Source organism: Ruditapes philippinarum, unplaced genomic scaffold, assembly GCF_026571515.1.
Source record: "Ruditapes philippinarum isolate M1 unplaced genomic scaffold, ASM2657151v2 ctg232_1_1_1_1, whole genome shotgun sequence".
Lineage (NCBI taxonomy): Eukaryota > Metazoa > Mollusca > Bivalvia > Venerida > Veneridae > Ruditapes > Ruditapes philippinarum.
Window position 1 is genome coordinate 146,610 of NW_026854319.1, and position 13,783 is coordinate 160,392.

Here is a 13,783-nt window from a genome sequence, read left to right on the forward strand (position 1 = left end):
ACAAATTCAGTGGCTTTTATAGAGTATAGCTCTATTTTATAGCTTTTTTTAAGTATTAAATAAAATTCAGACAATTTCTAGATCTTAAAGGTTTTCATAAATGCTACGACCTTTTTATACTGTCAAGTATATTCACAAACTTCTTGAAAACAGTCGTGTTTTTAAACTCTTCTTGGCAGAAGAAAAATTACTTTAAGAAAACTATTGTTGATTAGAATATGATTTTAATATTTTACTAAAAATATAGACATTTCAGCAGAATCTAATTTGTCAAAAATGTACACATAACATGAATCATAAGGGAGTAAATACATAAGTATATGAGCAGGAAGTTAAGTAATTTTATCGGAAAAATAAAACAAAATTAGAGGCACATTATGCGTCAAAATAAGTAAGTTTTTACTTTTTTGGAAAGCGAAATCTTGAGTTCTATAAAGTTTATATTATGATATGTGTCTTACCTAAAGATAGTAGTGCTTAATTTGAAATTATTTGTCATAAAAGTACCAAAATGTAAACAAATTTTAAGTGGTATTTTGACTTCCATGAAAAATAATAGTTCACTATAACTGTCCTAATTGCCACTAAGCAAAAGATGGTAATAAGTATGTTTTTGAAAACTATAAAAGTACACAAAAATAAAAACTTTCGAAAAATTAGATTAAAAACATTTGTAGGGTAAAAGATGTCGCTTAATACGGCAAAAATGAAAATTGATTCAGGTTCGGTCTAAACTGAGTTGTTTATAAATATCGAACAATCTTTCACGCTCACTTACAAAAAAAACCCCAACACTCCATTGTAAAATCAACAGTTACACAGTACCAAAAAAAACACAATATCATGTTATTCCAGAAAACAGGATAAATAATACACATCTTTTTAATACATGGCTTTGGTGAAAGTTTTGGAATTACCAATGCATGAAAAAGATAAATCTATATGTGGAATTCTAAAATACTGATTCAAACAGTATCTATGTGGGCGTCCTTGGAAAGTGACGAGACAGAAATGACATGTATAAATAATGAATAAATAAATAATTATATGATCTTTAGAGAAAGAAATAATATAAATAAATTTATAAAGCAAATGAATATAAGAACACAATTAATATCAAAAATGACGAATGTATAAAATTTCATTACATGTGTGTGGTTTTGATGAGTTACATATATTAAGTTAACACTTGCAATACGTTTGAATTGGATTGATGAATGTTTTCAAGACGTTATAAATCATTTGATGAATTTGATGAAATCATTGAATACCAATTGACACAATAAAATGAATATTAAAACCGTTTAACAATGTATATAATAATTTATATTTGGACAAAGGCCAGCCTTGAAATAATATTCACAAAAAAGTTCAATATAATTAGATGGCAATGTAAATAAATAATCATGTTTTGAGACTAAAGTAATGATTCAATACTGATAATATTATCATTTGCAGCACAAAATAATGACATTTGATTAATAAAATCGTGAAGTGATTATCATAAATCAATCGATGATTTATGGTTGTAAAGTCCTTCTGACTGCAACTGGCGAGCTAACGGACGCGGGTCCCCAATTTTCTTCAATTTTGCTCGTTTATTTTGGAACCATATCTTCACGTTCGCTTCATTTAGATTTAAATCGCTTGCTAGACGCTGTCGTCTGCTTTCAGATAAGTACTGGTCATTGTCGAATTCTATATTTAGCTGCTCCAGCTGGAATTCATTAAATGCCGTGCGGGTACGTGTTTGTCGTACACCATGTCTGCGCCTGCGTGCACGTGGTCCTATAAATAGATAATATGATAATGATTTAAGACTGAAATTAAATTATTTTAAACTAAATGTTATCAAACTTGAATTGCATAAATAAATACGTAAGTAAGTAAGTAAATAAATGAATAAATAAATAAATAAATAAATAAATAAATAAATAAATAAATAAATAATGAATGAATGAATGAATGAATGAATAAATGAATGAATGAACGAATGAATGAATGAATGCGAGTATAATAAAATAAAAATGTAACATGGTGTCAATATATATTCATCAAAGTCGAATAAAATATAAAAATAGACAATGAATAACTCGAAGAAGATTTAACAAATATCATACGCATTAGTATAAATATTTATTTTCAACCTTGTCATCTTGTTTAGGTTAATTCATCAAAGCCATCACAACATAAGTGGATAAATAAACAATTCAGCACACCTTCTTACTTATTTGGACTTAATCACGTTATGGTACAGTAATATGCACTCTTATTAACGTATGACGTCATAATAATTTCCCACGGCACGTAAACGTTCTATTTATGAATGAACGTTGTATTGTTGTGGTAATGAATAGAAATGTTTATGTTTTAAGTTCTCGTTACACCTTGTTTTATGTTTTACATTAATTGACGTTACGCTGGAGTGATTTTAAAATGGTTAACGTATGACGTCATATTTGTTAAACATGGTAAGAAAACAACTGCTATGAACTAACGTAAAATGCCTATGCGATGAGTACGGATCAGAAAATAGCTAAATTATTTTCTCATTTATAATAGTCATAGTATAAATTGTCAGCTTTTGTTTAAGTGGCGCCTAACGACTTCCTATGTCATACTTTGTTGTTTTTGAATGTGCAGGAACGGTTTTGAAATGGGGGGAATAGTATCCACTTTATCAGTTAAACATTGCAGTACATATAATATTTGTTAAAACACATTTACATCAATTGTAAAAAATGTTCTTTTGACTTAAAATGGTCCCTAACGAGTCTGTTTCCTAAACTTCGCAATATTGGTGTTATATCGGAATGCATGAAGTGGTTGTGATCGTAGTGGGGCATAAAATAACCTTCCTGAGTTAGTGGCAGACAATGTATCCACTAGACTACCGTCTGACTTTCTCCTTAATAAATTAAACAAACCGCTAGATAAATTAAATATTTTTTATCATCTACAAGGCGTTAGACGTGTTTTCTTCAATATTTCTATTCCTTCTGATATTTTACACATATTGTTTACAATTTTAACTAGTTTGTCTCAAGGTTCTTAGATGGCCAGAATCAAGAGTTTCATTTTCTCATTATATTATCAAACTTTCCAGTATTAATTATAAATGATTTTTTCTCAGAAATTGTCTTAACCTGATTTGCATTACGAGAACATGGACATAAGACTTGAAAGAAATATCTTTTTGTGCAAAATGAAAATGAACCCCCAAATACAAATGTAAATTGTTTCCAATTTATCAGTATACATATCACCTTTCAATAAATAAATGTTATTTCTTAAAACAAGTGGTATCCGATAAATAGAGGCTATTTGTTTGTTTTGCATGTAAGATTGAAATATAATTTCACTGAGTGAACATCAGATGCAATATTTTCACGAGTGGCGTAGCCACGAGTGAAAATATAATAGCTGGTGTTCACGAATGAAATATATCTCAATCTTATATGTAAAACAAATAAATTTTCTTTTTATTTCATGCTTTTTAAGTGATTTTAAGTATTGTTTACTGATTTTGCCGCGTATCGTCGCGCATTCTCCTTTGTGACGTCATCACATCATGACGTCACATCATCAATTTTGAAATATAGTTCTGTTAAATTTCTCTAATTTTGTTACCTTTTTAACATGATGTATGGTGACATCGACTTTCTTTTCCTAAAGAAGCAAAATTTACGTATGATGGCATTTATTTCTGCCTGTTATTCCATTTAGTTATGATTTTCTTTTCATCCGCATTCAGATATAGTTCGGCTACAGTGAAAATTATATTTTATAAATTTCACTAGTGGTTTATCAGAATATAATCATCTGATATATTACAATAAAACACTGGAAAGCATGAAATAAAACTTTTTTTTGGTGTTCATTCAACAGACTGAGATATGTAAATTTTGATTGAAAATGATGTATATGTCCCACCAGAAAACAAAAACTGACTGTTGAAAATCACGGTCAATGTTAGTACTGGAAAAAAATTGTGGTCAAAAAACGCAATTCAGCCTACCTGCAGATGGCCTGTCTGAATATCTGGTGCAGAAAACCCAAGCTGGAATCCCGGAAGTAATCTTTGGTGGCGTTTTCTTTCTCTGAACACGTAAATCTAGCGGCGCATGCGCAATCTCAGAATCGGAAGAAGAGTACCCGTCTTCGTCTGCTTGAAAGCCAACACGTGTCGACCTTGGAAGGGTAGCCAATACATTGATATCATCCTCGGCAAGGCGGTTGTATTTGTATGAGAGGTCCAAAGGTTCCGGACTCGCAGACAGTTGCATATCCGGGCTCGGACATCTTTCACATTCGTCACAGCTAGAATAAACGTCGCTATTTTCGGACAGGCCTGTACCGTCCGAATCATACTGTAAGCTTCTCCGGAAATCTTGCTGTAAAATTTGTCTCACAGAAAAGTTTGTGTATGGTGTTGGAGACGTTGAATAACTTGGAGACTCAACGCATTGTTCACAACAACATAATTTTCTAAAATTCTCAACCATTCTATTGATTTTTAGCATTGAATCTTGCTCGTGAAAGTCCATTTTTAACTGACAAATAAATTTATAAATGTATTTTAATTTGTAGAATAACGTCTTTATGAATGAAATAAACTACGCTCTACTTTTATATACTTATACCTTGGTCAGTGAAGCGTGAAACGTAACGTCAACGTGCACTCCTTAGATTAACCGAATTTAGAATTGATTACAACGTTAAACAACGTTTGTAAACAGTTTAACCACGCTTAATTTCCTTTACGTAGATTGGCGTGAGAAAAAAAAAAGAATATTGATGTTTCATCAGGTCGTAATGACATATCTCGTTTACAAATAAATAAAACTAATTGATTCATTGCATTTTCATGATATTTGGTGAAGTCAATAGGTGCAGATTTTCACAAAACACGTAGTGAGTGGTGGTTAGTGAAGAATATATATTTATAAAAAAACTAGACTCACCTGTTGTACTTTTACGTGTTATTTGCATCGGACTTTTCAGAGATATATTAATTAGGGTTTTGAATTTTTATTTCAGAAAAGGGAACATTACATCACTCACATTAGTTCATTGTTATGACAACCGCTGTCATGTTTTGCAATCCACATCTATTAATATTGCTTATCCTTTGTAAAATATATTATACACAATATGAAAGGAATGCAGAACTTTTCGCTACAGTGCCAGATTTTTCACATGTCTTTCAAATCTGTGTTATTCATTCGTTGCTTTTTTGTAAAATTCTTCTTTGTCTTGGACGGAGAGTAAAGAACGCCTCGAACAGGACTGAAACAAGGTTGGAAGACAGAAACCCGTCTGTCACCATTGCTAACAATAATGAGTCGCTTATGACACTGTAACGTTTGTTTCCGGTCGCTTATACCAACGGTAAAACACTTACCAGATCTCCGCGAGGCAACTAATGAAAAACGCACGTGTTAACTTTGTCAGAAATAAATTACAGCTTGTTCTTTCTCGGAGCGAGAAATAATGTTATTCGTGGTTACCTTTTAAAACTAGATTGACGCTTCATCTTATATGATACGCTGTCAGTGTATCTGTCTTCAAGACCTGTTATAGTCATCAATTTTCACTAGTTTTCGCGGATCTATTCCATCATGCCGGGTGCAGAGGATATGTATGGTTCCTAGTTTTTGTTTTGATGCGCTGAAAACTGGATGGAGCTCTTCATTGTGAAGGTATCACAGAACACCCAATGTGGGACGCATCCACATATTACAATGTGTTTTACTGACGGATGCATGGCTGTAATTGTAATTTGCGAAAATAATCAAAATGCCATTCTAACAGTGTAATATTCTAGTAATTGACCATGTGTAATGTAATTGTAACAAACAAATAGCTCAAATAACATACTGGCTTAATGGTTCTGAATATTGAAAAAAGAAGGACCTTTAGAAAAAAAGATGTAAAAGTATATATAAGACATTTAAATTGCATTTTTCATAATAAGTCCTCATCATGGAATGCTATTCATTTGCGATTTATTTTATAAAGAAATCTTTCGCAATAATGCACCGATTTCTAACGATGTTTTGAACAATGGCGTCTGTTAAACTAATTATGTTTTGAGTTTGTCTCTCAATTCTAATTATTTACCAGTTAATAGCATAACGACTTCTTTATTCATTAATGTTTCAGCAAATTTACACTTAGTCTGAGAAATGCACATTTAACACGTGTTTCTCGTGTTTGCCGAACATTTATGTAACCTACAACCGTTTCGCTCGCAAATAACCATTACTTCGAACAGCTCATTTGTAAAACAATGCTTGTTTTCAACACTCCCACAAAAATATCTTAAATTTTATGTCTTCAGGGTGAACAAAAAGTCGTAGAAGTATATCTATGTTAGTTAAATCTTGAACAGTTGTGTAGCGGTAACACAAAGTAGACATTCTACAAACCAACCCGTGCGCGTTCGATCTTCTGCGGCAACATGAAAAAATAACTATTTTTAAAAATGTTTACCTTAAAAGCACGTTATGCCTCAGTAACAAAAAAATGACTTCTTCAAAAATGAAAAAAATAAATTCAATAACCTTCAAATAATGGTTTTAGGTCACGTAAGATGCTAAATTTGAAATAGTTTTTCATAAAAGTAGCAAAATGTAAACAAAGTAGTATTTTTGACTTCCATACAAAATATTACATCACAACAACTGTACATAATTGCCAAATAACAACAGTAGAAAAAAAGTTGAGCATTTTGTCAGCCATATTGTTCTTCATATTTGTCGACATAGATAAGATGTCTGTATACTTGATCAGGGGTCTTTCAAATAAAATCTTTTTGAAAGACACAGACTAGAATCTATTTGAAAGACCCTGGCTTGATATATATCAAACTAATGGTTTACCTTGCCCAAATATACTTACGCTGTCATTTCATAATTTCATAACAATTATGACAGCCAGGATTCCTGGAATAGTAAATAGTATTTCTAATTAATGGGCACGTACTTTACAACAATATGTCATTTTTCTCAATGTTTACGCGGGTTTTTGAGTTGTAACTCACGTTTAGTGTGTTAATAACATGCAATGTAAACAACATGATGCAAATTCACAGCGCGTGACTGCAATTTACATTTATTTTACATCAAATTTATTAATAATAATTATTCTAAAAAAAAAGAAAAATAATTTACAGGATAAATAGTTTTGTTAGATTATGTCCAATGCACGTTGTTTAGAAGAGAAGAAGTTGTCATTAATCAAATCATTCGTAAACAATAAGTAAACTAAACAATTCAGGTGAAACATCATGGTTTTTCGTGGAAACAAAACATTCTAAATGTTTTGTTTTTTTCACTATCTTAATTATCATAGCTATAAAACTAAGTATATTTATCAAATCTCACTGTTTGAATATATTTCTCAATAAATTTACATTGCATATATTTTTTCATATTTCTATGAAATCATTGGTCTACCAAGTAAACATATTTATAATACACTGCATGTTGTAACGTCGCATTTCATTGGATATTCGTGACGTTTATATAAACTATATACACGACTGTAGTCATTTTTTGAAACAATTTCATTTTTCCTCAATTAAAAGAAAGTTTGCTGTATTATAAATTCGTCATAAAGAATTTTTGCCAGGGTATATGGCCGTAAATAAACGACTGTTTGCAATATTACCATCGCCTAGCAAACCTTTATATGGGGTCGTGTAAGCTGTCAAAAATATTTATTACTAGTATTGTACAGTAGTAATCAAATATGAAACTGCTGTATTTTATTTTATTGTGAAGATTATGGGTACAATGGTTTTCAAATCAGCAGGCGTCATGTGCCGTACGTTATTATATTTTTCTGGTCCTTCGGGATCATTGATTCCAGTGCTTTTAAGTGTTGAAAATTCAGTACCTCTCAAGCTGGTGCCAGGGGGCGTGAGGGATGTTGCATGTTTTCATTATCTCTGATGTACAAACTCAGTCAAATCGAGTCTGCACATTTCATGCAGTTTTGTTGTAATGATTGCTTCTGAGGGATCACATTTTATCCTGATTTTTTTTTCTTTTATAACTTTTGTCAATTGACTGGATATGCGTTACATTTACATTTAGTAAACATTGACATTTAGTAAACTATTGCATGTTTACATTGACATTCAGTAAACTTTTGAATTGAAACATTGACATTTAGTAAACTTTTGCATTTATGCATTGGCATTTAGTAAACTTTTGCATGACATTTAGTAAACTTTTAAATTTATATACATTAACATTTAGTAAACCTTTGCATTTATACATTGACATTTAGTAAACGGTTGCATGTATACATTGACATTTAGTAAACTTTTAAATTGAAACATTGACATTTAGTAAACTTTTGCATTTATGCATTGGCATTTAGTAAACTTTTGCATGACGTTTAGTAAACTTTTGAATTTATACATTGACATTTAGTAAACCTTTGCATTTATACATTGGCATTTAGTAAACGGTTGTATGTATACATTGACGTTTAGCAACTTTTGAATTTATGCATTGACATTTATTTAACTTTTGAATTTAGTAAACTTTTGCATGTATACATGTAAATATGAAAGTTTATAATAAAATAATTTTACCGTGGTGGAATAAGTATATATTTTATCTAGTGAACAATGTACACATTAACTGGTACATATTCAAAACATTACAAGATGAGTAGAACATAAGTCCCATATTATAAGGATTCTTTTTACAAGTGTACGTGTAGTAAAAATACTAAAAGTAATATATTATATTTTAATATAAATTAAATTGTCATTTTACTTTAAAATTTTATGTTGGCGTCATTGTGTTTGAACAGAGACACAGACATGTTATCTATGTCTCTGGTTTGAATTTATGAGTTTATATGTTAAATATTATTATAAAATACTGTTTAAATAAATATTAACCTGAATACAAGTAGTTTACTTTTCATCACTCATAAGTAAAAGAAATACTGTCTAAACTATGAAGAAATAGCATTTTAGAGTGGTTTCTAACTGACATAAAATCAGAACAGTTATTTCATATTGCTTGCATGACTTTCTTGGGTGTCGATCATTAGTTGCACACTTACTTGCAAAGGCGATGCCATAAAATTACATTTCCTCAAAATAAACTGTGTGCATTTCCGCTTTCTTCAAGAAAACGATATATATTTCCTCAAAACTAATTATCAAAAAGCAGTTTTTTTCTGTTTGTTAATCATCTTGAAGAAACAGTATTATTAAGGTTTGTGAGTATGTAAACATTCTAACAATATTACCCGCCTCATTGCCACACTCACCACTCGAACTCGCATCGTCACACATCGTTAATTATGAAGTGAGGAAAATTAACTTCCTTCACTGAAGAGTATTTACGGCTGCGATAGTCATTTAGTTCTCCGCTACCCGCCAGATCTTCCGGTGTAAAATGTATGCAAAGAAAACATCGACAATTCAGGTTCATTTAGAAAATGAGAAAATACACTTGTTACGTAATTTTGCACATGTTAAGAAAACATTTTTTGCTGATGATTTACATGTTTTGTGAATGGAGAACATGAGTTTTTGAGAGATAAAGATCAGAAGCAATTATCCCAGAATGTCGTCTGTAATGAAATGTGCCTAACGATTTCTCTGCGTAAAGTTTGGACATCTTTCAACAGTGTTTTAGGCCTCATGAAAATTCACAAAATTATTTCGTGTTTTTAACTTAATATGTTGTTGGTTTGATTTATCTACACAATGTATTTACGACGGATTGAAATGAAATTTCGTGATTATATTCAGATCCCGCATTTTACCCATGGGAATATTTATTGTAGATTTTAAATTATGTTTAATTTTATAGAAAAATACTTTGCAATGATAATAATTATTTAGAAATAGCGAGATTTTAAAACAGGATCTTTCAAAAAGAAGACACTGCTTTAAATAACGTAAAAAGGTTTAATGACAAAGTTATATTTTATGAAATATGTTTCTAACCATAAATAAGTGATGGACAGACGCAGAACCAGACTTCAAGGTGTAACGGCTGTCCATATCAGGTGTCAATATTTTATTCTTCCATTAAATGTAATGTAAATAGTGGTTGAATGCTACAAGATAATTTGAAGTACATCCCCATCAGCTTTCGCATACGATTCGCTAGCTACCGAGCGATTAGGTCCGCCCTATAGCCACGCCTACATGCTCATTTTCTTAGCAGTAAAAAAAAATCTTTCATATTAAACTGTTTATGTCTGTATATCTTTGAAAACTGAAACTAGGCTATTAACTATATATAACAGTTTAAACTTAATAGTTCCTTGGTGACTAACAGTTTTGCTCTCAATTAAGCAATATTTAACAAACCGCCGGAATGTAAAAAAAAAAAACACGTTAAAATTTGTGAGAGTTTATTGTCACAATGTGATTACCCCTTTACCACGCTAAATATCTTAAATGAACTTGTCCATCTCCAAATATGGCTTTTACCATTCTTCAATTTTAGGGTAACTTCAAAATAGGAACTGGCTGAATAGAGTACTGTACAGTCTAGATTATGAACAGGCGGCTGGTCTTGGTCTGTGCCGTCTGATTATGGTTTGCGAAGAATAAGTTGCGGCTGGCAGGATTAAGGATAAACATCCATGACAAGTATTTTACATATTACCCAGATAATCAACTACATTCCAAGTCCATACATGCTGGCACAAAGTCGATGTCGCAGAACCAAGACCATAATGATGTTTTAAATATACTTTTTTGCGCATTTTTCATTTTACAGATTTATTGGCGACGCCGGTGAGCGGCGTACGTCGTCTCTTATGGAATGCTTTTTATTTTGGCCTATGGAAAGGGCTGTTATTATTAGCAGTTAATTGTGTTAATTAGTTTTATTTTGATTCGTAAAAATCAACTAAACAAATATGTTGTTATATTTGTATTTAATAACTTTATGTAAAAACATGTGCATAGTGATATTAGCTTAACGAAATTGCAGGCTCAGTTTAACAGCTTGTTATTCTATTTCATACGTACAGCAAATTCGAACTTTATCGTGAGGCAGATACTAGTAGATCCTTTCTCAAGACTGAGAAACCTTAAAATCACAATTGGTTAATGAAATATGTGCATGTGCGTATAATAATAATAATAATAATAATAATAATAATAATAATAATAATAATAATAATAATAATAATAATAATAATAATAATAATAATAATGATGATGATGATGATGATGATGATGATGTACATTAAAGAAAAGTACGGTTTTTTGTTACAAGTTCGTCCTGCATGCCATCATTAGCACCATCAGGTTGATTTGCTTTTAAAAACCTAACAATAGATAAATGTTTCAGTTTCAAATTTGAGCATTAAATTCTAAATTATAACATACCTTTTCCCTGATCGTTAAAAGAATTAAATTGATTTCGGATGAGACACATTTCGTCTTACCACCGAGTACGACATGCACAGGTGCGTTATATTACACTTTAAGTCATCAGTAAAAACTGTTTATTATTCAGTTTTCACATATTTTAATATAAATCATTGTAGAATAAGTCTTTATACTCACGCAAAATTACCCATATTGTGTGCGGAAATATTTATGCCTCTATAATAGATATATTTGGCCCGCCATAATAATTCAGCTGTCATTTTAAACTGTTTTCTTTCAATTATGACTCTATTATACACGTTATTCAAATTCTACACCTTGATTTTATTTGATATGCTTCACAGTTACAAATATATACTAGCAATACCATGTCCTGTTTTATAGATTCTAAATTATTCTGTACAGATGATGGACCGATAATAAAAACTCATATAGAACTATGATAGCATCTGTCTTACGCAGTTTTTTGTTCAGTTCGGAAACAATGTTGACTTTTCGCAATTTCCATATAAAAGCCCTTCATCACGGGAAAAAATGCCCGTTAAAATGTTATCAATGTATTTTGTAAGCCTCGTGAATGTGAAATTATTACATAATTTAATTTTATTATATCGATGAGTATTTAAATCATATTAATACATTTAGCATTTTTTAATATTTAATATAAAATGATAAAATTGATAAATTGCGACACATTCTTTGGTACCAAATGCGATTTTTTTATGTTACCATTATTGAAATTAGGTGCACGAAAAAATAATTTCACGTGCACTTTTCGTAGATTTATGACCGTACCAAAAAGTGAATGATTTAAGAGCAATATACGTACATGTGACTTGTTTTTAAATTAAATTTCAAGATGAAAACTTTAGACGAAATTTGTCATTTTCCACCATGATTCATTCTTATTTCAACAAATTTGGGCATGTTTAACAACAATCGCAACTTTTCGGCCCTTTCCGGTAATTTTCGTATAAGGATATAATAGCCGAAGGTTAAAAGTTAACTGGTACACTACAGAAACACCACGACTTTATTTCACCCGCAAGACACCAATTCTTGTAAGTTTCAGGAACCGGACTCGACCCCAAATCCAAAAACTTGTTGCTCTGTCGAACATAAATAAATATGCGTAAACTTAAACTTGACTTATGTTTGCATATGACCAGTTCATCCAGATTTTATACTTAAACCATATGTACTACAGTAAAACCTGTTGCAAAGTCGGGCTCCATATGAAGATTCCATACTAAGTCAAACTAATATGTGCTCTGAAATACGATTTTCCAGCGAATGTTTAAAATTGTTACTTTTGCATACTTTAACGTAATTGTTTTTAAAACTTTAGTAATTATATACAGTAAAACTTCTATTGAGCTACATCCTTTTGGAGACCAATATTTTGGTTGTTGATGAGAGGTATTGCTCTACAGAGGTAACGTTTATTTTGAGGTCTTGCTTTGAGAAGAATTGTTAGTTTTCTTGTTAAAGGGAGACCACTGAGGTTCTTTTGACATGACGGGACAGGAAATATTTTTTTTCGAGATTAATACTCCATTTGATGTAGGTCTAGATCAATAACTTTAGTGCAAAAATTTCAGATCATTCGACCACTCCGTGTTTTCCGGGATAATTATTCTGACCAAAAATTGAAAAGCGTTGCAACGCTTTTCACACAAATCGGGCTAAAAATAGCACACACAAAAAAAAACGATCTTCAATTTATTTCTGAGTATATTTCTTAATTATCTTTACATATCTTTCTGTTTTAAGTGTCCAAGCTCATCTTTGTAAGAAATTCAAATTTTATTTTTTGTTAGACCTCAGTGGAGTCCCTTTAAGATTTAAATATTGCTCTGCAGATGTTCCACTTAATCTATGTATGTCTCTTAAAAATCCTTCTTTGAATATCCAAAATTCAACAAAGCTCATTTCTGACAATGTAATCAGCTAGAGTGATAAAGAAATGTAGTCTTATTCCTTCACGCCTATTAGTGTATACTGATAAACAAGATACGCACGAGTGGATTTCTTATAGCAGTTATACTCTCAGACGTTTTAAGTACTGAACGGTATATTAAAATATTTTAATAATTTCGCATTATTCTTAAAATGAAAGTATTAAACAAATATAAAGGTAAACTAAAATTAATGATAAGAAAGAGCGTTGAAAATTGAGTAAGCAAATTAAGATACTTGTTCGTGTATATCTTAAACAGATTCTAACGGGGTAGTAAAACATGTACCATACAGTACATCTCTGGCAATATCACACGTTTTCTTCCTATCAAAATATCTGGCAACATCTCATATTTTCTGACAATATCGCACTTTCTCTTGCAATGTCACACTTTCTTTGCCAATATCACACGTTTTTCGACAATACCACACGTT

At 31.0% G+C, this 13,783-nt stretch overlaps 1 protein-coding gene across 1 annotated transcript; it reads right to left on the reverse strand.

Moving 5' to 3' along the window:
* Positions 1-234: 234 nt before the first annotated feature.
* LOC132739800 (homeobox protein engrailed-1a-like) lies at positions 235-4,606 on the reverse strand. The gene is made up of 2 exons (XM_060727604.1): positions 4,019-4,606; positions 235-1,788 (listed from the first exon to the last, which is right to left on the reverse strand). Exons 1-2 carry the CDS (start codon positions 4,545-4,547, stop codon positions 1,502-1,504), a joined length of 816 nt encoding a protein of 271 aa, XP_060583587.1. The 5' UTR covers positions 4,548-4,606; the 3' UTR covers positions 235-1,501.
* Positions 4,607-13,783: the final 9,177 nt, after the last annotated feature.

Bases quoted from the DNA above. Each gene is read 5' to 3' on its own strand.
- LOC132739800 (XM_060727604.1), bottom strand. From the start codon at position 4,547: ATGGACTTTCACGAGCAAGATTCAATGCTAAAAATCAATAGAATGGTT. The intron at 1,789-4,018 runs GTAGGCTGAATT...ATCTATTTATAG, and splicing joins TTCAGACAGGCCATCTGCAG to GACCACGTGCACGCAGGCGC.